Source organism: Pithys albifrons, chromosome 3 (genome assembly GCF_047495875.1).
Source record: "Pithys albifrons albifrons isolate INPA30051 chromosome 3, PitAlb_v1, whole genome shotgun sequence".
Classification (NCBI taxonomy): Eukaryota; Metazoa; Chordata; class Aves; order Passeriformes; family Thamnophilidae; genus Pithys; species Pithys albifrons.
In genome coordinates, this window is record NC_092460.1 from 37,833,321 (window position 1) to 37,860,131 (window position 26,811).

General features: G+C 41.9%; 1 protein-coding gene across 3 annotated transcripts; it reads right to left on the bottom strand.

Annotated features, from left to right (window-relative positions):
- Positions 1-1,089: 1,089 nt before the first annotated feature.
- USP18 (ubiquitin specific peptidase 18) lies at positions 1,090-26,763 on the bottom strand. Of its 3 annotated transcripts, none has more exons than XR_011697405.1 (14): positions 26,531-26,763; positions 24,035-24,234; positions 23,349-23,492; positions 22,219-22,315; positions 20,866-21,011; positions 18,661-18,740; positions 17,695-17,841; positions 16,749-16,844; positions 15,568-15,738; positions 14,296-14,427; positions 13,818-13,867; positions 6,790-6,857; positions 5,507-5,673; positions 1,090-2,674 (listed from the first exon to the last, which is right to left on the bottom strand). XR_011697405.1 is itself a non-coding variant. In XM_071551419.1 (12 exons), the coding sequence occupies exons 1-12, from the start codon at positions 26,665-26,667 to the stop codon at positions 13,265-13,267; spliced, it is 1,470 nt and encodes a 489-aa protein (XP_071407520.1). In that variant the 5' UTR covers positions 26,668-26,763; the 3' UTR covers positions 11,271-13,264. The 3 variants fall into 3 exon arrangements, 1 of the variants encoding a protein (XP_071407520.1); XR_011697404.1 differs by having other exon boundaries at positions 23,328-23,492; XM_071551419.1 differs by lacking the exons at positions 1,090-2,674; positions 5,507-5,673; positions 6,790-6,857 and adding an exon at positions 11,271-13,313 and having other exon boundaries at positions 23,328-23,492.
- Between the last annotated feature and the right edge of the window lie 48 nt (positions 26,764-26,811).

Here is a 26,811-nt window from a genome sequence, read left to right on the forward strand (position 1 = left end):
CAGTAACAACACATGCTTCTGCTTAGCGAACACAGGGTAGTGGAAGTGAATGTGTGGTAACCTTCACATATATCAGTAACCTCATTCTCAAAGGATAAAGTGTCTTTTGCTTAGCTGAAATTGCCTTAACTTCCTTGAGATACTGGACTGCTCTCTTGTGAACTCCCAAGCCTTAGAGCATGCTGTTAGGTAAGTGGGTAACCCAGGAAAACAGAATAAATTGCAGATCTTGGTAAGTCTGTATCTAATCATTCTGTTATCTAGACACTGCCTTAGTAACATTGGCATGACTACATAGGCACAGTTCTTTGCTTCATAAACACTGACAACTCTCATTCTTGAAATGGAGTTTATTTGCACTGGCTATCCCTTATGTAAAGCAGCCAAAGAAAACAGAAAAAATATTACCGCTTATTTATTTTGGGATTTCCAACTGATACTGATTTTCAGACAGCAGTCTGGTATGCATCTAGTACAAGATATCTTAAAACACAATTTGCCTGCAGAAATCCCAGTGTTACCAACCTGTACAGGATGGGCAATGCTCTAATAAACTCAGTTACTGGATTCCAGCAGATATGGATATGACCAGGTAAAGTTCCCTCTCATTTTATTTTCCAGTGGGGCTATCAAGTACTATCTGCTTAGAGGTTATCCAATGCTAATCAAATCTTGCTAAAGCCTGGAGGAGGAGGAGGAGATACTTGCTTCATGCACAGATGTGATATCTTGAATGCAAGGACAATTTCCATCTCCTCTTTAGTCAATTCAATGTCAAACACCTGGATAAAGCTCCCAAACAGCTGAGTTACTGCAGTTTGCAAAGAGACAAATAAGGTCATTCGCAGAAAAAATATCAAAAGCAGGTTGAAGCACTAGGAAGTGTGCAATAGGTACATTGGTGGAGAGCAATGAATAAATGTTGAAGTTACAGTGCTGGTGGGGTCTAATTGCATCATCTTAATCATTGAAGATTTGGCTCCTTTTAAAGTAATTTTTTTGCATTCATGAGGAAGTAACTTACATGGTGTCTGATAGACAAAAAGGTTTTGCCTGTTCTAAATGTGATGAGAACACTTTGTACCACTGTCAGAGTAGGTTTTTTAGTGTATAAAGTTTAACACCATCGATGATTCTATAAGGTACCTTTTACCTTAAAATTTTCTTTGATATGCTGAGGAGTGACAGCTTTGGGAATTACATGCATGTTTCTTTAAATCTGAGGCTGGAAAAGCATGTGTCAAAACAGATAGGAAATTACAGATGAGAAGTACTGCCTGTGTTCTGAAATCTGAAAACCATACGGGCCTGTGTGCCTATGTGGAACGGCTCTACTGGTAATCAGAGATGGCTCAAGTAGGAGAAGCACTATAGTAAACCCTTCCTAATTATTACATGAGCTCATTAATTCCTTATCCATCTCTGAAGCTGCGATGACAACATGGGAGTGCATTGAGCAAGAGTCCACGATTGGCGGAGATGCTCTGTGGAGAAGTGGCCAGTGTGCCACTTAAAGCCCAAAGCCATTGGCAATTTTCTGTTCATCATTAAAATTAATGCAGAGAGAATATTTTTTAAAGCATTAAAATGTGTACGAGACACAGCTGGAACTCAGCTTTTCATAATATGTCTGTGAATAGTTAATTTAGCCCAAGTGCGAAACCTGTATGTCACCAGGGAAAATACTGTGACCAGTGTAAACCTGAGCTGAGGTTTTGTTGTACTTGAGTGTGATTTCCTGAATTTGAGGATCATCCAAAAGGGAATTATGTTCTGCTTGGACTTGTGAAAATAAAAAGCATACTTCAGCAGTTGAATGGCCCACTGTCCTCTCCCTCAAGCACTGTAGCCTAAGAATATTATTTGAAATGATAAAAAAGCAGCGTCTTGCACACTTTAATTTACCATCTTTTTGTTGCTCAGCCCCTGCCTTCATTCTTTTCCTTTTATAGCAAGTGCACACTTGAGAAAAGGTCTGTAGTTTGTATTAAAACAGCTCACTGTAACATATTTCAGTCCAGCCTGGAATCAGGGTGGGAATTTCTTTGATCTTGATCCCAAAAATTTCATCTCGTCCTTCACAAGTATGGCTGCTCTGGTAAATGCCCTGTTCCAGGTCAGAGAAAGCCACGAAGACTGAAGTAAAAGCAAAATTTCTTCAAGTCATCCACTGGAAAACCTACTTATTTATTTCACCGTGACTGCAAAGTTGTTATTTTCATAAAACATCTGCTGCTTTGGTGGCTTTGTTGTGGTGTTTTGGTTTGGTTTGGTTTTTTTTTAGTTCATAAGTTCTCTTTTATGTTTAATAGCCCACCCAAGCTAAATTAAGAATTCGCTAATTCACTGTTTTCATCTCATCACCAATTGATCCTTTTTCTTCTAAATATGAAACTTCAGTAAAAGGAGTTAGTGACTGAATATCACAGTAAGTGTGAGAGAGGTTTCTGTGTGTGAGACTTTTAGTTGAGTAGTTACTCTGTGAGGGTTCAGTCACATCCTAAAAATGGTTTACTGCATTGACTCCAACCTACATCTAAGAAAGAAATCTCATAAAACATTCACAACCATGGCCAGCTGGGGGCTCCAAGGAGATGATATGCAGTGACAGAGATCCCTTTGGATTGGCAAAACTTAATCAGCTCTTCCTGAGGAAGACAGGGTGACTCTCAATCTACAAGAAAAAAAAAAGAAAAAAAGAAACCAGTTAAGTTTCACCTCTCAGAAGCAGAAGGTACGATGACCTACCAAGCCCCACATCAGCTTTGAAAAGGTGGTTCTTTTTACAGGTAAGGGGGTTTTAAGGGAGCAGCATCCAAAGGAGGGGAACAAAGATAGTGAAGGGTCTTGAGGGGAAGCCATATGAGGAGCATCTGAGGTCCCTTGGTCTGTTCAGCCTGGAGAAGAGGAGACTGAGGGGAGACCTCATTGCAGTTACAACTTCCTTATGCGAGAAAGAAGAGAGGCAGACACTGATCACTGTGGTGATCAGTGACAGGATCTAAGGGAATGGCATGAAGCTGTGTCAGGGGAGGTTTAGGTTGGGTGTTAGATTCTTCACCCAGAGGCTGGGTGGGCACTGGAACAGGCTCCCCAGAGAAGTGGTCACAGCACCACGACTCAAGAAGCTTCAAGAAGTGTTTGGATGATACTCTTGGGCACATTATGTGATTCTTGGGGATGGTCCTGTGCAAGGCCAGGAGCTGGACTCAACAATCCCTGTGAGTCCCTTCAAACTCAGTATATTCTGTGATTCTTCTTTCAACCCTGAGATTAGGTCAGTTGGTTAGAGCCTGGTGCTAATAACACCAAGGTTGTGGTTTTGGTCCCTGTATAGGCCCTTCACTTAAAAGCTTAACTGAATGATTGTTGTGGGTCCCTTTCAATGCAGAATGTTCTATGATTCTGTACCTGGCTGTGCTGAGCATGTGGCAGTGGTGGAGGGGAAAGGAAGCTCAAACCATGAGCCAAGCAGGAATTTGAGCTTGTACCCAAGCCTTGCCTCCCACACACCCTCTGCTTATGCCTGTATTGTACACATAGCTTTAGCAAAGGACTTTGGCCAAATTCCTCTGCTGTCTAGAGCAGGATATTTGGGTACTCTGGGTACATTGGCACAAGCATGCTGGTTTTCTTGAGGTCTGGACAGCTCAGGTGCAACTAGAGATGAGCATGGCTACAACTACAGCTACCAAAACTGCTCAGGGACTGGAGTGGTGACTGAAGCAACAGCATGTCAGCTCAAGGCACTGCAGGGTATACACATAATCAAAGATTTCCTCTTGCCATGCCCAGCCAGCCACTTTAGTATGTAGTATACATAGAAATACCTAAATTTTTGCAAGGTGACATGAAAAAGGAGTCCAAAGGTGCAGAGAAATCAGCAATCTGAAATACTTTATATTGGAGATTCTCTCAGAACGATTCATAAAGTGGAAAGCTTAAAGCTTTCAGGTTGTTACTGCAAACTAGTAAGAATTTTTTGGCCTGTCAAGGAATGTAGCTCCCACATATCCATAAAATCTGTATCACTGGGAATGATCATGCCATTTCCACCTGCAGGAAATAGCTCCTCTCCTGCCTATCATCACAAAAGTGAGTTTAAGATAGGCAGAATCATAAGTAGTTAAGGAAACCACTTAGAAATTCAGCAAGAGAGTGGAGCTGGAGATGTGCTGACTTATGTTTGTGTTGGGGTGAGATGTGGCCAAACCCAGTAATCTGTACCAACAGAATAATCTTCAAGAAAATCTGCCTGTTAAGAATCTGTCCTGCAGGCAGAGACACTTCTGTGTGCCTCATTCAGATTGGGGGAAGGCCAGGGATGTGCCACAATGGGAAAACAAGGATTTATTTAACCTGGGGTACAGAGAGAAAGGGAAAATAGGAACTAAATAATTCACAACTGATTGATCCTGGCTAAGCTTATGGCAGACAAACTCCATGCTTTAAACATGACTGTGATCTGAATGGTAATTTGATTCATGACATGGGAATGCTGAGCAGGGTAAAATAAGATGATTTTTGTACTACAAGACCCAGTTTCAGCAGCCATGACCTCACCTTTCCTCCTGGACACTTCTTGCAGAGGTTTATCATTATGTCCTAATGAGGTTTAATGACACTCCTTGTTAGAGAGGAAAAAAGGCATGTCTGGTCTCAAAGCCAAAAGGGGTAGAGCTCTGACAGATGGCTCCCAGGAGTTAAAGTCATGATACCTGGAATCTCATGGGCCAGTGCACCAGGTAGAGATCCAAATAATACAGCTGGAGGCAGCAAGTGTTTTGTGGCATGCCTCCTTCACCAGGGATCTCTTATGAAAGGTGAACCAGAGCGGTAGATGTAACACAAAGCCTGTGAGCTGCTCTCCTGCCCTCACTATGGATGGGCATCCCTGGCAGGGAAAGATGCAGCATAGACACAGAGGCAGTCCACAATATGGCACAGCCCATCTTGAGGGAGTGCCACTTTTGTGCACCTTATTTTATTTGCGGTGTTGTCAACTAAATAAAATGAGAATGGGATACTCTAAAATTCCAACAATTATTGCAACAATTAAAACAAAGAAAAAAGTGAACCTAGTGAAAATCAAATCTGCCAGCTTCCAGTAGATAGAAGTTACTTTGTTTTTCCTACCATTGTTGTTGGGGGAAAAAACAAAACAAAGCATAACATACAGGAGTTAACAGGCTGAGGCCAGTAGCGCAGCAGGAGTTACCATGAATACAATAGCCCTGCTTCCTATCTTGGAGGTAACGAGAGCACTGCCTCAGTTCCTGTCTCCGTGGCTGACAATGGATATGAACTACAAAAAAATCACTCACAAATCAAGCCTTTTGTTTTTCAGGGGTTGACCTATTGCTTTCCCCCATCCACAAATTGCTTAGTCCTGAGAGAGAGAAGTTCATTCCCAGAGCAGCTTCATCTCCTGGTACTTTGCAGGTTGGGACCTTGTCTCTCCTTCTGAGAGCAAGTCTCATGTGAGACACGTTATACAAGGACATACCTTACTGACAAAAAAGATGTCTTCTCAGCTCACAACACTCTCTTCAGTTTTTTATCGTAGCACATCCCTGCTCACTCTCGTTCTGGTACATGTAGGCACAAATCAAAGTAGCAGTACCCAACACTGATGGCAAACTTCACTGCGTCTCTCGCTGTTCCTTGGAGAGACTGAAACCAGAGAAGTCAGTAATTTGGTAAATAGCAGATTAAGAAGTTTGCTCTTCTACAAATATGGAGACTTAAAGCTCCCAGCTGATGGGGTGTTCCAGTTTGGATCTTGCTTTCATTAGTTTTTTGAAATAAAATGGCCAAGGGAGTCACTGATGAGTTTGAGCATTCACCTTCAGACACTAGGCTATCTTGAAATTTTCCCTGAAATTAAGAGTAATTTTAATGTGAGCTACTGGTGACATGAGGAAATTAATCACCTCTGGAATGCATGCTGGCCCTGCACACAAACAATCTAATTGTCATACAACAGGGAGGTGAGAGGATGCAAAACACTAACAGATAGTGCCACCTCCTGGGTAAAATACGCAGCCTTGGTACTTAATAACAGAGTATATCACTTCAGAGTTAAATGCCTTCCTGACATCCAATCCCATCAGATCTCAGACACTCAGCAGGGTCCCAGTGAGCACTTGGATGGGAGACCTCCTGGGAATACCAGGTGCTGTAGGTTCTAGTCCTGAGGACTTCACTGTCAGAGTCCAAGCTTGCTTGGCCGTGGCAGATGAACCTCAGGAGTTAAAGGCTGGGGCCAGTTTAGCGCACACTGTGCCTCACCTAAAAAATCCACTGTGCAGGGCACCCACATGGGTGAGCCCTTCCCAAATCTTCATTCACGAAGCCTAGCCATACATACATACATACATACATATCACTTCAGATTCTTGGCTGGCAGACACTGAGGAATTATTTGATGACTGAATCCAGAAAATGGCACTCCAAACAGAACCATGAAGCAAAGCCACAACCACCTCCCACATTTCACATCATTATATGCCCACCCATCTTTTTTTTTTTTTAACGATTTCACTTCTCCAAGTTTTTCCAATCAAAAGTGTTTGGTTGGAACAATAACAACAACAAAAAATATAGAAAATGCAGTGTATTTTTCCCCACAAGGCTACACACAACCAAATAGCCAATTTTAAAGTTTTACAAGTCTTCCTTTTTAACTCATTCCACCCCCTTCCTACATGGGAACTCTGCACCTCCCATGGTGGCATGGGGAACAGGCTAATGGTAGCCAAATTATGGTAGCATTATGGAACACCTTACCTTTAGATGCTGCTGCAGCCTGGAAAAACTGCCACGCAGGACTGATCGGCACTGCTTTTGAGTGGAGGCTTTGGTGGAGAGCAAAGGCAACAACATACCTGTGACTACATAAACTCTGAAAGGTGAGATTATTTCAGAAAAAATAATCCTGTGTTTCATTCTACACAGTACTCACTGAACAGGGCTTCAAGTCAGAGCGACAGGGTAAAGGAGATGCCCAGTTACAGCACCTGAAGTTGCTGTAGGAACCTCGAAATCAAATAGCTTTGAAGAAGTAATCACTGTGGGTTTGGGCCATGTTTTCATTGCATGAATACATGAGATTTTTTGTGGTGGCAGGGATCATGTGTCCAAAATTTTTCTTCTATTTAGTCCTCATTAATGTCTATTAGCAACTTGTTCCTTTAGAGAGCTCATCCATCACAACATTGGTGCTCTAAGAGGACCCCAAGGCACACTTTGGTTTTAAAGCCTACTTCAGTTTTCACTAGAGTTTCTTAATCCGTTCAAAGAACTTCATAGCTATGGACAATATTCCACTCTGACATTCCGCTCCCAAGACTGCATGATGGCTTATCTAAGTATAATTTACTGTATTATACAATATTTTACGTGGAATAGTAACTTAAAATGAATGTCTCTTCTGATTTTCCATTAATTTATAATCCCCCTATGTTTCTCAGGATTAATGTTAGCATTCCTAGGATATAATATATTGTCAAAGGTCAAACCACCTGATTGCACAACACATTTAAAATATTCTGATCCAATTTTCTTGGTATATTTAAAATAATCAAGTAGACAGGGTTTATCACTGATGATAATTAATGGCACACTACCTTACACTTGTGTGTGTATCTTGGAGCAGCCACTGTGGCATTTTCTGTATTTACCTGCTGTTTGAAAGTCAAACACCTTAGGATGCCTTGTCCTTGATGCCAGGTTACTTTACGGTCGTTTCTGCTTGCATGCTGTTCTACATTAAGATTTTTTTACAGTTCACAACTAAAAAACTTCTTCTGCTTATACAGGAATACAGTTTTAGTAGGAATAGCAGCCTATTATGGAAAATCCAAACTCTATGCGAGTGGGTTTGACCCCAGCCTGGAGCCTTCTGGGTACTAGAGAAGGAGCTGGCATGGTACTTGATTTCAGAGCCCTGCCCAAAATTTTGCAAGAGTTCATTTTAAAGATATGAATGATAAGCATTTATTGCTTATCCAGCCATTAATGGACTTCTCCTTCCCTGTCCTGTCTTTAACTGGTTACCATCAAAACCAGTCCCAGTGTAAGACCATGTTCCAATCAGCAGCACCCCAAATGCCTCGTGACCCAGGGCAGGTCACCTACTTTAGGCACTTTTTTACTGTGGACACTTTTTTACTGTGTGCAGACCTTGCCTGCAGAATAGGCTCAGCCTGAAAGCAGAAAACCATTGTTTTGAAGTTAACACAGATAAAACTCAACAAAACCTAAGAGGCCATGAGGCTGGCCATAAGTATGCTCAGGACCTCCATGGCAGGCACCCAAAGAGCCCCAGCAGGTATCAATCAGGTGGCCAAGGGTCCACCCTGCTGCTCCCTACAACAGGTCCCCAGAGGTACCAAACTCTTGTCCTCCAGCACCAAATTTCCTTTAGGATTTTGTACCTTTGCTTGGATTGCTAGGATTTTGTTGAGCAGTTTTTCACTTGTTTCCTCAAGTCATTGCTTGTGCCTGCCTCAACCAGCAGCCTGACCTTCCTATACCTCACACTTCTCATTTCCCCATCCTACAGCTTGGCAGTTGGGGTCAGAGCTGGCCTGGATCATGGACACCTCAGCCCCATATGCAAGGATTTCAACTGAGGTGAGCAGATCACTGCAGCTGAGACAAGCCAAAGGAGAACCCTTTTAATTTTGTTTCTGAGGTCAAAAAAGTTTAGGCATGTTTGCCTGAATCCTGCAATGAAAGCAAGGTTTCACCAGTAGTTGTACTGCTCAAGGCTGCTATGTGGAGATTTCATTCACTCACCTGTTTTGTCTCCTTATCTATAAGAAAAATGGATTATATATAGGAGAGTTATAATGATTATAAATCATCTATTTGATGTTCTGGTCACAGAGACTGCCAAAATACCTATACAGGTGGTCTGCAAACAAGGATGGGAAGAAACTCCCTTCAGCTCATTGCAGAAGCTGATGTAGATTAACAACAGGCTGCCTTTCCAGCACAGCTGCTGCTTCCCTGTCTTCAGTGGTGTGTAGCCACCTCTCTAATGGGAGGGACTTTCCTGGCTTCTTGACCTCAGCTCTGCCAATCACAAAGGCACACATGGAGAGCATTATCCCATTCCTTGCTCTGGCAATCCCTCACACAGCAAAGCATTTTCATATGGAATTAAACTGCATCCCGTCGGCCGCCAAATGTTCAGTCATGAGTCCATGTAGGAAAACAGTCAGCACAGAGCATTTCCTAAGCCTATGTGAAGGTCTTCATTCAGTTTTTCACTGTACTTACAACTTTTCTTCTTTAAATCAGGAAGATTTAGCTCAGAAGCATTTCTCTTCCAGTGTTTTTCCTTCATATGTATCAGAAATTTCTGTTACCTATGCAGCTCTCTAAAGGGTTGGTGACTCCTGGGCATGTTTCTACAGACAAGTGCAAACAGTGTTGAGCCTGCCAACTTGAAGATGGTAAAATATGAGCCAGCCACTTGGGAAACAGCAGAGTCGGAGCTAAACTGTTCTCTTGTAAAAATTAATTGCTTCATAAAATACCTTTGAAAGGTGGTTTGAGGTTTCTGTTTGCACTTGTTAGGAAAGTGCTGCTTTCTGCTCACAGCTTCAAGCCTCAGCTGTGTTAGAGAAGAAATACCACATGGATGATAATAGCAAGGATGACCTGGGCTTGTCATTGCCAAAATGTCCCTGGGAGAGGTATGGTCTCTGTCCAGGCAGGACCAGAAACTTGCCTCTAAGGAGAGACCACTAAGACAAAGGTGCCCAAAAGGCAGCCAATATAGGAAATGCCAGGAGCGGTGAAAGGCCAGCACTCTTTGGCTACCAGCAGGGCAAAAACTAAAGCTGTCCCCAGAGGAAAAACAGGCAGTGACTGACACTGAGAGAATTTGCCTATCAAAGTTTAAGCCTGTTGGAAGAAGATGCCTTTGACAGCCATTCTCCTGCAGGAATATCATCTCAAGATTTGCTATTGGGATCTATCAGACACAACAGATTATCATGATCCACAAAATTATCTGTAAAGGCATTATCAATTAAAATTACTAGTAATGCTAAGTCCTAATAAATTTTACACTTTCCATTGTAATTTAGAGTAACTACAGTCTTATTAACCCGTATTTTTTAACCTGTATTGGAACGTCCTTTTTGGGAAGTATTTTATAAATGTAGGTCTCATGTGCAGCTTTTTTGTGTGAATACCAATGAAAACTAGTTGATAAGTTACCATCGTAAACTAAAATGATACTAGAAGTATCAAAAACTATTTCACTTTTATTTCCATGTATAATTTTGCTATTCACATTTGCTACTGACATTTTAAAAATGACATGTGAGATGTGTATTTATTATATATATTTACATTTTTCTGTTTTTCTGTGTGTTTCTTGAATGTGGGGAATATCTGAATGTGAGGAAGAGTTTGACAGAGATGAAGCAGAAAATGTGTAACTTGCTACTGCTCCTTCTCTTAAGACATGGTAATCCTAAACCAAATAAAAAATGGAAGTGAGGAGTTACCAGGATCAACAATAATCTCTCCACACCAATACTCCTGGCTTTATCTCAGTTTTCAAAGCCCTTGCTCTTTGTGCTGGGTTTCATTTGCAAAGTGACTCAAACACGGATCTAGTAATACTGCTACTACTGCTATTAATAATAATCTTGACTCCTTTGTGGTGACTCTATGGTAGAGAATTTTTCCTGGCAGAAATGCAGGAGCTGTTTTCTGTAGCCACCCCAGGGCAAGGACTTCACATTAGCACTGAATCTCCATGTTATGCCTGCATAGCAGTACACCAGCACTTAGCTGAAAGTGAGCTCCTGAGATGTAAGTAAACTCCTGTGCCAGTTTATCCCTGGTGTGGCTGAGCTTTGCTGAGGACACAGAGGCAGCCAAGGTGACTTTTTGCAAAAGCAGCTCACGTCAGGCAGAGTTTTTAAAACTGAGGTTTTAAATTGCCATACAGTTTGTACCCCATCCTGCTCCTCCCATGGCCCATCTGCATCTGGAATCAACATAAGCTTTCACATGGCAGCAAATCCGAAAGCAAACCCATCATGTCTCCAGCATGAGGGTGAAGTGTCCAGGTATAGCTGGTTTTCCTTCGTTCTTAGAGCTAAACATTAGCAGCAGCTCTACCCTGAATACTTAATCTGAGCATACACCTCTGTGCATGTGAACTGTGGCTTCCCACCTGCATTTAGAATATTTAGGAAGAACAGACCAAGAATAAACCACAAGACCCATTTTCTAGGGAATTTAGCCCGTAATATTTTATTCAAAAACATTTACTAAGTTTCACTGAGATTAATTTTTTTTTCACTGACTGAAAAGATTCTCAATGTATCTCAACAATTGCTTCCTTGACGGGTAACATCCCTGGAAGGTCATGACACACTTGAGGCATTTTTCATAAGGATAAGCTTTACAATTTCAAGTTATATCTAATTAGAAATGTCTTGTCAGTCTCTTAACCCATTAACTCCTCAGCTTCTGGAAGAGCATAGTTTTTCAGCTACTTCATTTTGACAAAATGCTGGATAAAGTAAACAGGAACTTGGTTTTCTTACTCAGCCATTACAAGGTGCTTTAGAAAGATTGCAACGCATTTGTGAAGGTGAATAGGCCAAAAATTCCTCATCCTGGTGACAAAGAATACACCAGGATAATTTTTTAACACCGAAGGAGCAGTATAAATACAAGAGAGTTGAACAGAATAACGGGTCTTGCTAGTATGGCAAAATAAATACCTGTTACACCATGAAAGTGTAATTTCACAGCTATGCTCCACAATGTCTTAATTTAACTTCCACATACCAACAGAAAACAGACATGATTTGTGCACTTCATCACCATTATCAAAATAAAATTAGGTTATACATATCTGCTATGAAATCTACATTAGTAATTTTAAAATCCGCTCAGTCCTGCAAAAATAGGATCTTTGTAAAGATACAGTGACAGAATATGTTAGGCTTGAAGATACTTCGAGATCTCAAACTGCTGGAATCCTTGATCCCTTCACAAAATGTGGTACAATAAGACTTAATGCCACAAGTGCATTAAAAGCATCATAATCAGAGTTTTTAACTTTCCTTACAATAGAGCCTTGTGAACACGGTTCTTCACAGTCACATGAGACCAATCTTCCTTTCTAGCTCCCTTACATTTTCCCTCTAACTGTGTTGTCTTGCCATGGGAACACAGGTTGAACCAACAGCACAGAGTAACAGGACTCAACAGAAGATTTAAAAATTACCCACTTTTTTATACAATTGTTCTCTCCAGAATATTTTCTGTATGAGGGGCATTTCCGTGTCATGGGCAGAAAAGGAAAGGTGAGAGCAAAAAAAATTCCAGCAAAACAGAGAGAAAGGCGAGAGCAAAACAAAACCAGGTGAAGAATACTTAAGGAAAATTCCAAAAGTTCAGGCACATCAAGGCATCTTACTTCCCTTTTCATAGTGTATGGCCTGTATTGTGCAAAATCACTAATTAGCTGTAGAATCTCTTTTGCTCTGAATACTTTTCTCTCTACAGAAAGAAAATGCATATAATTGCCTGATAAGCATGTTAAAACAATCATCAGCTGCACAAATATTACAAACTCATCTTCTAAATCCGAACTGCTACAACAGCTCCTGATTTAAAACTCTTCTTTATGCTCATACCAATTTTCAAGTATCAGTCCCTGAGGTGATTCATTTTCAGGGAGGTTTTAAGGAGTAAGCATCACTGGCATGTGGCATAAAGGTTCTGATCCTTCCTGCAGCTGTTTCTGGAGTGACTTTTGGGGTCTTCTGCCCAGCTTGCCAGCATCTAACATGGTGCTAAAAGGGCAAAGTCTCAAGCTCTCACTGGTTGTACTGTCTAGGTATGGCTATCACTGGTCTCCACTCATACTACACGCCTCTTTGGAACATCATACAGGTTTTCAGACCAAACACTTCCCCTGTATGGGAATTTAGGCACCAGCATTAAGGAAACAAATTCACTATCTTTTAAAGAGGAAAAGAATATGTAGAATCACATAAATATAAAAAATGTACGAAAGATAAACTTTCTAGTTTCAACAGTTCTTAGATCGTTTCTCTAGTTGAGTGTTTTTCATAAATAATTATGAACACAGATGTTGCTGAGGGAAAAATGTCTTTCTTATGGAACATTTGTACAAGTCCACGCTGGCACAGAGGTGCTGAGCTCCATGGACAATGCACAGTTTTCCAAGACATTCTGGTAATCCTGGATAGAACTACTGAGGATGTTTTTTCATGTAAATCAAGAGATAAGCCGTTTCTCCCCTGTGGAGGCAAAGAAAAAGCAAAACACAATGTGTATGTTTGAAGATCTAGGTTGCAAGTAACCTCCCAGGTTTGCTCCTGCTCAGTTTTTTGAGTTTTAGATCAACTAAGCTGAGCCTCTCCAGTGTTCCTGAGACAGCATATAAAGCTGACTCCCTGGCAGCACTGTAGTTTAGAGAAGGGATTATCACCCTCTTATAATTATCCCACACCCTTAAGCTCATTTTCTTATGATGCATTCAAAAAAACCCATGGAGAAATCCTGGTTGACATATCTAACTTCAGTCAGCCCCATCTGTGACTACTCAGGAACCCTGCAGGCGGCCAGGATAGTCATATGCAGTCCCATCAGAGTAATCAATGCAAGGATGCCTATTCTACTCTTCTGCATTCCCACTACATCCCAGGCAATATGCAATTCAAACCACTGTCTTCCTTCTCTCTGCTGTCCTCATTCCAAAGTCCAGAGCAGCATTAAGTAAAAAAAGATACATGTTTGCATACCAATGGAGGCTGGCATGTCCATAGGTGCATTTAACATCATCCCATGATACCTAGAGAAAAAAAACACACAAGAGGAGTCTGGTAAAAACTCTTAGGAGATGGACAAATTGTGATAACAGTGCACCAGTTTTCCTAGGAGTGGTCTAAGTAGCACTTCCAGGAACTAAATACCTTTTAATAAATTGGTTTATTGCTTTTACCCTTCAAGGAAAAATAGTTCCTCTTCTAATACATACATCAAACAGATGTAGAGTACATACACATTCAATGGCTGCTTTTGCAAATCACAAAGAAGAACCAGAGGCCTTGTTTGGTACAGAAGCAAGAGCCACTTTGCCCTTAGCTCAGAGTATCCTTCAGCAGAGGTGCACAAAGCTCTGCAGCAGCAGTTTCCTTTCCTGGTTCACTCTAATTAGCAGTCAGTCAGACTGAGTGAGATCTGAAGGAGTACAAAAGAGATGTGGATTGATCTCCTCACCTGGCAAACCTCAGAATCATTAAAGCAATACCATTTACACTCTGTCAGGCTTTTAATATAGGCACAGTAATGTCCAGAACTAGTTGATCCTGAATGAGCAACAACAGCAAAAAGGCCATACTGCCAGGAAGCCTGCAAAGAGACACAAAAGAGTAACTTTCAGTGTGGCAATTCTCATTTGCCATTGACTGAAGAGAAGCAGCATCCAGGACAGCAAGGAAGTGGATTTTGTAACAAAAAAGGAAGATCAGACTGGCCTTGATGATCCTGCCTTTTTCGCTCTTACTCTCAGAGTTTTACCTGCCAGCTATGAGCTGGCAGGTTCCCTGGAGATCACAGGAATGTGAAAAAGGTAGTAGGAAAGCAAAGGGACATCAAAGATGTTACTCTACAGCCAACACCACACCAGTGACTTCTGCTATTGCCACACTTCCCCTTGTTTTTTCCCTGTGTGTGGGTAAATAGCTCTTTTCTGGAAGATATTGCCACTGAGGAGGCAGTTAATTTTCACTGAGGAAGCTTTCCTGCCTGGAACAAGGCATCTTTCCTCAACACAGTTTTTGGATGTTTTTCTCCATGCATTCCATGGAAGGTTACTTCCTGAGCACAAGAGAGAACACTCACAGATGTGCTGGAAGGCCTTGGCAGCCAATGGGGGAGCAGAGGGGGAAGAAGCGATGATAAAGCTGAAGCGCAAACAAAAGCCTTGCCTTTTTCCCTTTCCTCTGAGGCCTGGTGCTGGATGTACAGCTAATAAGTTTTCAGCATTCTCACCTCTGAAACAAACCTTTTGAATAATTTCCACTGCTTACCGTTCTTTGGGGGAATACCTGCACATATTTTGCTCAACTCCCAGTAAAGGGGACAGGTCCACAGTGGGGCAGATCACTCTCATCTGCTTGGTAAAGCTGTTGTTTCCATGCTAAGCTCAACTCTGTGGCCAACAACACTGCATTGAAAATACCAATAATGGAGTTCCCCTGTCCTGGACAGGTCAGAAATGTAAAGCCTGGCTTTTGTCCTTATGGCAGGAAGCTGCAGTTACGGTGCCTTTGGTGATTTACTGTGAGCACAGAATGTTGAATAATGACTGAACCAGTTAAAACCATAGGAAGTGAGACAACCCCAGACATAAGTGAAGTTTGAGACATAACTTTTTAAGACAGGCACTTTGAAATCAGGCAAGTACTGGTGTGATCTCTTAAAATTTGATGAGACTTGAGCAGAGAGAAGAAAATCTGCCCTTTTTAGATAGCCTTAGGAGTATCTCACCTTTTCATTGTCATCTGCTTGACACTGATTTTCTGTCAAGACTCTGTTGAAATCAAGGTCCTGTGGGAATGGCAAATAGTGACTAAGCTTGTGCATGTAGGACGATTTTTCAAAGCAGAAGCGCTTTAGGTGTATGGTCAGAGTCTGTGGCAGATGGACAAGTTTCATGCTCTGTAAAGTAATAAATAATGCAATTGTAAACTAAGAAATAAACCCTGGGGAGATGGGTTGGAAACAGCCATTGCCAACCAGTAAATGTAGCATGGAGAACAATCAGTACTACAAGTGAATCACTACTGATTCCACCAGCCAGCAGATGCCAAACTTTTGTAAGCCCATTTGCACACAAGACACATACACATAATGTGATAACCAAGTTTCTCAGCTTCAGTGTGATCAGCACCCAGCCTTGGGTCTCTCAAAGGCTGCTTTATTTCTCATCTGCCTTCTGAACCCTAGACTGGTAGCACTAGGTAGGTGAGAGGCAAGCCAACTTCCCTGTGACATGTGACCCCTGGAGTTCATTAAATATGTCAAGCTGACAGCTCATTCCTTCCAGTATTGCCTTTGTTGATATTGCTGTTGCTGCCACAGCTGCCAGCAAGACATATGGATTAAATGTGGCCTCAGAGGTGGCCCAATTGTGAAAATATTGTGGTAGTTCCCCTACAAGCCTTCTGCTGAGGCAGTCACCCTCACACACTGCTTTATTTAATGCACTTGTCTCTTCATGAAACAGGTAATTCATCATCTGGCAGAGACTGATACACTGAAAAGTGTGGAGCCCAATGAAGAGCAAGAAAGAAAGGAAATCATCCTACAGAATTCTACTTTTAGGTGTATGCACAGTTCCAAGTAAAATATTTTTGTCCACCTCCGCAGCTACTCAGTAGTGTAAAGGCCCACAGTGGACACACAGTAAAGTAAACTAACAGAAGCTCTTCTGCTTAATGACTTAGAGTAAAACTTATGAAATATTTTGTGGCAAGAGCTACATCTACAGCAGGGAACTTTCTAACAGGAAGAAGATACATGTGGTTTATACCTTGCTGACACTGCTGTGGTTACAAATCTGAGTTGTTGATCTCTTCCTAAACTGACGTGGTTGAGTCCTTTCCCTTCCCAGTCCTAAAGGGATTTCTGAGTGTGAGAGACATATGGGAAAATAATTCCCCAATTACCTGCAAAAAAGGTGTTTTCCTTCCACACTGTTGACAGAAACACATATTTTGACCACTCAGCTCTTCTGGATGGAAAAAGTATTGTAAACAGTCCTCCTGTGAAGACAGAGGGGATTGCTTTCAACTGAATTCCTTCAAGCTGGATTTCTATCTCTACTTTATTTCACAGAGTACAAGCAAACAAAAACACACTACAGAAGGCGTATTTTATTCAAAGGACAAAAGACTGTCTAGCAGCCTAAAAAAAGATACCCCATTTTTCCTATCTTTGATTGCATTAGTTGGTGAAAAAAATAGGGTACCACAGTTTCCACAAAGAAGATGTTGATGCCTAAGTATATTTTATACCTACTTCAAAGCCTTAGAGGTTTTCAAAGAGGTTCCTTTATGCTGAAACAGTATAAAGTGGTCAGAGTATCAATAAGGTTCAATGGTCCACTGGCACCTGAAAAATCCACTGTATTTGTGCCAGCACCTACAAAGCCATCAGCACTGCTGTATCCAGATATCCAACAGCACCACTGACTCAGAAGTCAAAGAACACTGCACTGGGCAAATGCAGTGTGTCTGGCCAGGGATTCCAAGTTATCCAGGGCACCTCACTGTGGTATCTAAGGTCTCGCAGGGACACACAACACTGTGTAGTTTGAGCCTTTGAGTCCGTTATAGAGTATTTAGTCAACATTCTTTCTAAAAAGGTGACTCAAGGACTTTGTTTTCCAGTCCCTAAATCAAACAAATTTTTTGAGACCTCTAAAACTCCTCCAAACAAATAAGAAAGGTGAAGGAGAAAAGACCACCAGAGTAAAAATCCCAAACACTGTACAGAGGCCTTGAAGAGATTCTATATAAGACACAGGAGACACCGGTGCTGCAAGGATATGGCTCCCACAGTGAACAGAGCAGAATCTTTCTCCTAAGGAAACAGTGTTGCCACTAAACTTACCAGAGATTTCAGCCTGTGAGAATTGGAATCCAACACTGGGAGTGGAAGGGTTAACATGCTGCTCTTGCTCTTTGTTTCAAAAGAGCAAGTCTCACAGGCCAGATGCTCCTCTATGCAGATAGTGTACAAATCACTCAGTTCTTCAACCTGGAGGGATAACAAAAAGGCCAAAACAGGGTTTATGAAGATGATAGGTGAGGTATATCCTTGTGGGTGGAAGAGTATATGCGGATATGTTATTTCAAGCCAGGTCAATGCTTTATGGTTCAAAACAACATCTAACATTGACTTATGTAGACAGGCCACTTCCCACAATTCAAAGGAGGACACCTTTTTCCCCTCATCCCCTATCAGAGGGGAGAGATACAGCCTATAACAAGATTAGACAGTTAAATTCTGCCTTGATGCAGAATTGTACTGTTTTGTTTGACACTGCAACAGAAGCTTGTCTTCTGTGTGAATTAATACCATGATTGAGTCAAGTAAGAGTCACTTTTCTCTTCCCAGGCCCCTGTGAGAAACTGTCACATACATAACATACTAACAGGTGACTAATTATAATTAAATGTCCATGGCTGACTTCAAAGAATGGAAAAGCCGTGTCAAGCCATGCCAATAAATGCTTAAAGCAATTTAGGGAAAAACAAATGAAAGAAAACTAAATTTGTTGTTGCAAAAAGATCAATCTTGTACTTATTAATCAGCTTGCCCACTAGAACAGAGACTCTGGCATGCCCTAAAGTAGGATGAAAAAAATAGCTGTAATTCAAAATGTTGAAGCTTATGAAATCAAGGTTCCCTCTCCCATTTGAAAGATGTGAGGAAAGACCAAAACAGAGGACAGATAATTTTAAGAATTTAACTTAGGGCAATTGTCAGTGAATGGGATCCTTCTTCAAAGAGCAGAAGACATAACACATGATAAGGGCCAAAGGACCTGGTGTTTATTTCAGTGACCATCCTTACCAACTCTAGCTTTTTCATCTGCTTCTTTATCAAGTTCCAGAGACGCAGAAAGAGCTGAGCAGCATCATGCTGTACAAACACTGGACAAACAGAAAACACAACCTCAATCAGTATTATGAACAGCACAAAGCACAGACCTCCCACAGATGGCAAAGGGAGAATTATTGTCCACCATTAGATCCAGCCTCTTGTCCTTTGCCACTCCCTGTCAGGGACAGAACTTAGACTGGACAAGAGCTGCAATCTCTCCATGTGACCTGAGCAGGTAATGCGAGAAGACAGGAGGGCTTGTACCACCCAGTGCTAAAGTTGTGTCCTTGACACCAGATGTAGAGACAGAAGTATACCAAATACCTACCAGAAAATAGGGCTCAGATGTGTCACTGAGTTGAGAGTTGTATTCATAGGATCACAGAATGGTTTGGGTTGGAAGGGACTTGTTGCGACAGAAAGGGACACCTTCCACTAGAACAGCACCATTCAACCTGGCCTTGAACACTTCCAGGCATGGGGCATCCACAACTCCTCTGGAAAAACTATTCCACTGCCTTGCTACCCTCACAGTAAAGAATTTCTTCCTAACATCAAATCTAAACCCAGCTTCTTTCAATTTAAAGCCATCACCCCTTGCCCTATTCACTACATGCCGTTGTAAAAAGCTCCTTTTGAATCCTTCTTAGAAACAATACAGGGAATATTCTGTTCTCTTTTTCACCTTTATTATACCACAGACCTTTTTCCCTCACCTCCTCATGAAGGCTATAATGCTTCTGAGCACTGAGATAAAAATGATAATGAGCTTATCCATATGTCTCATGCACCAAATAGCATAAACCCCTTGATCCTTATCCAGGGAAAAAGCACATGGTTACAGCACATGAAGCCAAGTACAAGACATTGTGCTTTGGCTTTCCACTCTGGCTAAACTGGAATATTAAGAAACCTAAGATGGTGGCATACAGCTCAATGCACAGCTTGCTTAGAATGGCTCAGCAGGGAAATGCTTCAAGATTGAACTTAGGGGAAAAGAAATAAATCTACATCCTTGAATGCAAAGAACTGATTTTATCAGCCTATGATGAACTCAAGATTTAGGAACTGAACAAAAGTTACATGTAATATAGCAATATCTTGGTATTTCTGGGCTACTTTTATGTTTGATCATAGGTGGAACAAATTTTGTAGAATAATCCAACAACCTGATGAGGAAGTGCTTTCAGCTTCCCTGCAAGTCTGCAGTTATTGACTTCAGCTGTGTTCTAGTAAGATTACAGACATCCCTGACAAAATGAAGCTCAGAACATGCACATTTCTCATGTCTAATAGCACATCTCTGATCCAGGTGAAGCACCACTTGCTAAAATGTAGGAGCTTATGAACCACACCTGAATTTTAAAGCGTAAGGACAAGGTGGGAAATTGTCAAGCTTTACAAACTCCCTTTGGGTATTTAACTGGAAGAGGGAAGGCAGACTGCAAAGACATTCAGCGTAAGGGAGAAAATGATGCAAACAGAAATATTGAGTTTATCTTCTGTTCCTCCTTAAGAAAGATGGCTGGCTACCAACTACCCTTTTAGTACTGTCCTGTTTGGGCTTTTATACAATAAAGAGCAAGATACACCCTGTGTATTTGAACGCATAGACAGAATCTCAGCATCCTGCTGTCACCAGTCACCCATATTCCACAACCTCTCTCCTTTGGGACTTTGACCAGTTGGGAGATTATGCCAGCAAATTCTCCTCTCTGCTCTTATAAGAAGGAACAGGAAGAATATAGTTTCTATACTTGGACATATGAGTGAACTCATTATCTTTTCTTCTAATATGTATCAGCAGCTAATTCACTATTATCATGCCAGTACAGCAAGACAAATCAAGCTATAAGCTATCTTCTCTGCCCTGCACAGTCCTTTCCCCTTGGCTAGTATCTGTAGTTGAGTCTTCTAGCAGTCTGATAGTCTTCTCTCCCTTTGGATATCAGCAAGGATTTACAGTAGTGGCTTTTTTTTTCCCCCCCTCTTCACAAGTAATACACAGCATTGCACTCATAAGTGGGAAGCAGGCTATAAAGAGCACTACATCATCATGCACCTTAACTCCTGACATTTCTGAATGAACATGCTGGAGTCTGCACTACTTGTTAGTGCTGGATAATCAACACCCTGGTCTGCACACAAAGGTGGGGATGAGGCAGTACTGCTTACAATCCACTCTGTGTGCTGAAAGGCAGCAAGCGAGTTCTGTGGGATGAACAGCTTTGCGCTTGCCACGCTGCATCTCCTCCAACAGCAGAAGCATTTGGTATGGGACATTCATCCTCTTCTGCATGGCATATAGTGGCACTGTGATCCTATAAAGGGAAGAAGCAACATGAATGTAATCAAGCAGTACAATGAAGGAATATTAGACATAATACCTGAAGAAGCAGAGGTGAGCAGCCCAGCTAGCAACTCATGAGGAACCAGAATAGGTATATTTTCAGGAAAAGAAATAAAAAGGGGAATGAGTCACCTGCACTAGCTCACCCCACAGTGTAGGCTGACAGTTCTTAAGTAAAAAGCCACAATGTAAAACTGGCCTGTTCCTGAATAAGAGACAAGCTGAGCAGAACCTTAAGTGCTTTCTGGGCTCTAGAAAAAAACATTAGTTATGGCCAGCTTCAGAGCTGTTCTTGCCTTCCACTGATTCATGTTCTTATTCTCAAAATATCATCAAAATTTCATCGGCATGTGAATAATAATGCTTGTATTTCAACTATATGCCAACTAAAAAGCTCTATATCCTCCCTAAATTTATTGCAGTCCTCAGGTTTTTCTAAGACTTTCTTCAAATACTCATGGTAACCTACTTGTCTATATTATTAAGCTTTGTGCCTTCATGACACTTCTCATTTCTGCAAGTCTGTAACTTGTCTTCTTTCTCCTCTACACAGTAGTGAGCGCCTAAGAAATGTGGATAAGGACTGAATAAGAATGATCCACTTAGATCAAAGATGCAGTGAACTGAGTAAATTGAAAACAAATCAGACTAGTTATTATTGTGGTTGGTAGGCAGACAGAAGCCCAAATCCTCCTCACAAACAAGCAGGGAGAACAGTCAAGCAAGACAAAGTAAAGCTATGTATTCGTGATCTGCTTCTCTATGAGGTGTTAACCAAGACAATCAGGGATCAGAGGCTGGAGATTACAATATGTTTATATTTACTTAAAGTTAAACTTAATAGTGTCTATGGTTACACACATCACCTCCTTTCTTATAACGGCCTATGAGTAAACCTGGAATAAAAGAGAGATACAAGTCATAAAGACTCCGTTCAGGACTGCATCTTACTGGTGTGCAAAGGGCACATGAATCAGAGATGACTAACAAGTACAAACACCACAGCTTTTACTTTTGTGTGCCCTAGACTGCATAGGACAGACACAACAAGGCAGAGACCTTGCTGAGGGAGCTGAAAGCACCTTGATGATCTAAGCCTTCAAAAGTACATCCCATATAAAAAAGAGGTGGAGACAACAGAGCAACAATGGAAGCATCTCAGTTCAAATAGGTGGTACCTTCGAAGTATCCCTGTGAAGTGTATATTCATGAGAAACACTTGGAGCAGGGAGTTCAGACAGCAGCTCTGTCCAAGGTTATACAGTCCAACAGCCCCTGTAGGCATAGAAAAAGAGGAACTAGGCCTGGAGATAGGTCCAAGAAAAGAAAGGGAAAATTATTTGAAAGTAGAAAACTCTTGCCATTCAGTGTATAGGCCCAGCATCTTAGTCAGACCCGAAAAAGTGTTCAATCTATTCTTCTGTTGCTCAGGTAGATAACATTTGGTTGTTTGGCAATTGATGGGAAAAATCCAAGTAAGCCTGAGTAACGATACTCAGATTTCTCCCAGTTCCTCTACTTTCAGTCCTCTGAAACCACCTAAAACACCTAAATAGAAAACTAAACAACAGGAGGGAAAGGCTGCCTGTATGAGCACTTCTATTCAGCCTTTTACACAGCCACGCCTAACAATAAAATGAAGAGATCCATGTGTGACCAGATCCTTGCTGTCCATCACACAGGCTTCAAGTTGCCCCTTCAGCCTGCCTCTGGAATATTTTGTCTCAGTTTCAAAGAAAGAAAAGAAAAAGGTGGCTAGTTCTGTGCCCCACTCCAGTATAAGTAAACCTAGTCAGAAATCAGAAATTCTGTTTCTGAAGTCATCACCAAAGGGAGAGAGGACATGGAATGGAAACCGACAACAGCTCTGAAATGCATAGTCAGTGGTAAGATTGGGTTTCTAGTTAGCACAGAACCTGAAATACTGATGACAGCTGCTGAGAGGCCAATCCAATGATGCAGCAGAATAGCTAGAGCCTAGTTCATGGTTTAGCAAATCCAGAAGCAATACTGGCTATGTTTGGAAAGAGATAGAGCCAGCATCTAGAATTTTTTGGCTGAAATGACCAATTTGAAGAATTAAAATGGGAAAAAGCTCTGAGATCCTCATGTAATTCATTCCCAAAAAAACCAAAAGAGTTCTTTGGCAGGTCAAAATGAGAAGCATCTGCATATTCCTCAGTGAAAAGGTAAAGAATAGGAGAAAATAAAGCCTAAGGATAGAGAATGGAACAGCAGCATTAGAAACAGAAAATATTTGAGAGAAGAACAGACAAAATATCATTACCATTTTTTAAGTCTGCCGTACCAAAGATCAATGTCATCCTCTGTTCTTTGGCCTTCAGCTCTTTGGCTTCATCTTTATTACTTTGTACTTCAGCTTCTGCCTCCATGGTCTCAGTGCCAGCTCTGGTTTCTTGCTTCTTCCTTGATGTCCACTGTTTTGTCCCATCTACAATATTTTACAGAGACAGAAGGATAGCAGAGAGATACAGAAAGATCAAAAAGAGTGGGAGCATCCAGAAACACAGGATTTGTCTATGGTATTTTCATTATGAAAAAGGTGAATCATAGGATCATAGAATGGTTTTGGTTGGGAGGGACCTTAAAGATCATGTAGTTCCAGCCCTCCTGCTATAGGCAGAGATGCCACCCACTAAATCAAGTTGCTCAGGGCCCTGTCCAGCCCGGCCTGGAATAAGGTGTGCAGGCTATTGGCAAGGTAACAGACATGGAGCTTGACAGTAATTGCCCATCCTGTTTTCCTCTTGTGTCTAAATAAATGTGCTGGTTAACAGGTAAACCGGCAGGATAAATGAACTCTAAACAAAAGAGATTATAAGGCCGAGTTACAATTTTAATAACAATATTACAATAAATACAATGGCACAAGGAGAAATTGGTTTTAACCCACAAAACCAGTATGACCCACCACCCTGGGGTACAAACCCCACGTGGTTCCCCCAAGTCGCAAAACAGAAAGAAGCAAAAAACCTGTTGGTGCAAATGACGGTCCCAGTCTGGTTGAGAGCGGTGGCCGCAAGCTGGTTGAAAGTGATGGTCTCCTCCTGTTGAGGTCCTGCTGCTCTTCTGGATCTGACGAGTGGTCCATTGTTCTTGGGAAATGAATAGAGGGGGTAGAATACATAGCCTGGATCTCCTCCACACAGTGATAATTGGTCTCACACACCAAACTAGGACAATAAATAAATGAAGCTTCAGTTACACAGAAATAGCTCCATCTAGTCAGAGAACTCCAGATATCCCTGTTCAAGAAGATCTGGTAAATAAGATGATTAAAATTATCCAAACAGCAGATGTTGTATAACTCCTATGTTTACTAAAAGCAACATTTTATCACCCAAAGTACACAAGTATTCAAAACGGCAAATTTCACCCTCTTTAGCCTTTTGACCTGTTCAGTTTCTGTACTGGGGTCCCTGTATTGTTTTTAAGCGCCGTAATCACAGGTCTGCTGTGGCACTTTGGACTGCAATTTTGAAAGACATTTAAGCACTGAAATATCAGTTTCTTTTTCTGTTCCTTCAAGTGATCACAGACAAAGTAACTGTTCACACAAAGGAACCATTTTAATGCCTTAATTGTCATGACAGTATTCAACAGACCAATACTCTGAGACAGCCGCCTGTGACTCAGCTACTGGCTACTAAAGCAAAGCAAAAATAAACAAGCAAAACAATACTATAAATGTTCAAATGCAACAATACAAAATTGAAACTTTTTATAAGTCCACCTCCAACACAGAGACAGAATCTGAAAAAAGCAGATACAGTTAAGGAGTATTCACAGGCTAGGAGGGAAAACCCAAAAATAGATGCTCAGAAATTATTATTTTAAAAATATTAAGCAGTGCATAGAATCATCCTAAGGCCAGGTGCTGAAAAAATGAAGAAAAGCTAGCAAGGATAGGAAATAAGCAAAATACCCTGGTTCTCCCTTTCACAAAAACAAAATCTTTGTTTTAAAAGCAAGTTTTCAGGTGAACTGTGCCTAATAATGTCAAATATCAAAGCTTCTGAAGATTGAGGCAAAAAAACTAGAAACTGACTTTTTTCCTAATTATTACCTTTAAGCTTAAGATTTTTATTGCCAGCTGTACTTTTGAAGATTACTTTGGAACTCTGTCATATACTCAGATACACTAAAAATTGTTGAGTTTGCTGAGAAGTTTATTTGGGGAAAAAAACCAACTCCAATATTACTTTTTATATCCAGATCCAGTGATTAGAAGAGCTATGCAGGAAAAGAGAAATTTAATTTGATTTCTTCTTTGGCAAAACAGAGTCTGAACACACACTGCCTCTTTCCCTGGAATTGATTTAACAATGCATTCAGGTTTCTGAAAACCCAGCTCGTGTGGGAGCCCATCTGGGCTTGTACAGTGAGAGCCACTGGGTATAGCTGGTGTAGTATCAGCCAAAACGTCAGGGATTCTCACAGCCAGTGAGGATGTCAAAGAAGACAGAAAGGAGAGGGACAGGCAGTGCAGAGGTAGCTAAAACCAGCTAGGGATGTGGCAGGGATGAGGCAAACCTGCAAGACATTGCTTTTGTTAGAAAAGCTAAGAGATTAAGGATTGGATTAAAGAGTAAACTCGGGTTTTGACTGACTTGAGAAATAGGTAGAAAGATATTATGGCATGAAAATGACAGAGCTGGAAGGCTCCCCTCCAGAGGAGTTGGATTGCTTCTCAGTTTCCTTTGCAGGTCAGGGGTAGGACACAGTACCTTCAAGTTTGTGGCTTGGCTGTGCCACGCAACTGCACTAGCACTGGGCAAACAACAGGGAGCAGTGATACCCGTCTTCATACCCCCCATCCTGTAATGATCTAACCCTCTCATTCTCCCTCCGTAAGCCAAGCCTAGTGTCCTCCCTCTCACTCTAGCCTGCTCCACGGTCCATCTGTCCCCTCCAAGACACTGACTTCTCACAACAAACCCCCAGTGGTGTCTTCATGCCCTGTACCTCGAAGTGCCCCTCTGCCTGAGGTGTAGCTCCACCTCTGTCCCTTGTTACCCCTTCCCCACCATCGTGGGCTCCTTTTCCCGCATGGGTATCTTGGGGCACAGATGGTTCTGGGGTGGGTGGTGGGCTGCAGGTGGGAAGCCCAGGTTGAATGAGGCTCTGAGCAACCTGGTCTCGTGGAAGGTGTCCCTGCCTACGGGAAGGAGGTTGGAATCAGGTATCTTCAAGGTCCCCTTCCAACCCATGATACTGTGATTCTATGATCTCCCCGGGGTGCTCCTCGAAGGGCTGCAGCAGGGACTCAGTGTGATGACCCACCCTTAAGGGGAAGAAAGTACCTAAGAGCACATCACTCCCACACTTCTCCGGAACGAGACAGAAAGGAGACTTCCCACTCGGTTGTCAAACTACTCTCCCTCATTTTCCTGTTTTTATTGCCTTTCCTTCTGGCACCCTGCACTTCTAGCTCAACGTATCTTACAAACCCACAAAAAGGCTTCTTACCAATTCCCGCAGGACCAGCAGCAGCACTTCGAGGCTCGGCTGGATCTCACGTTCACACTACATCTGCTGACAAAGCGCCAGCGGAGGCTAGGACACCACGTCTGTTCGCATCGCAGTGATGCGGAGGAGCCGCACATCCAGGGGAGTAGGGAGGGCAGCAGAAGCCAGGAGGGCTGTAGGGCGGGCGGAGCCGTCCCGCCGCTCACGGCACGTCAGGTGGCAGCAGCGCAGTTTTCATTTCCCGCTCGGCCGGGAGCGGGGACAGAAAGTGAAACTCGGCG

Coding starts and splice junctions, on each gene's coding strand:
- USP18 (XM_071551419.1), bottom strand. CDS start 26,667: ATGTGCGGCTCCTCCGCATCACTGCGATGCGAACAGACGTGGTGTCCT. Junction 23,493..24,034: donor ACCGTCATTTGCACCAACAG/GTTTTTTGCTTC, acceptor AAAATATTGTAG/ATGGGACAAAACAGTGGACA. Junction 16,845..17,694: donor CTCACAGGCTGAAATCTCTG/GTAAGTTTAGTG, acceptor CTGTCTTCACAG/GAGGACTGTTTACAATACTT.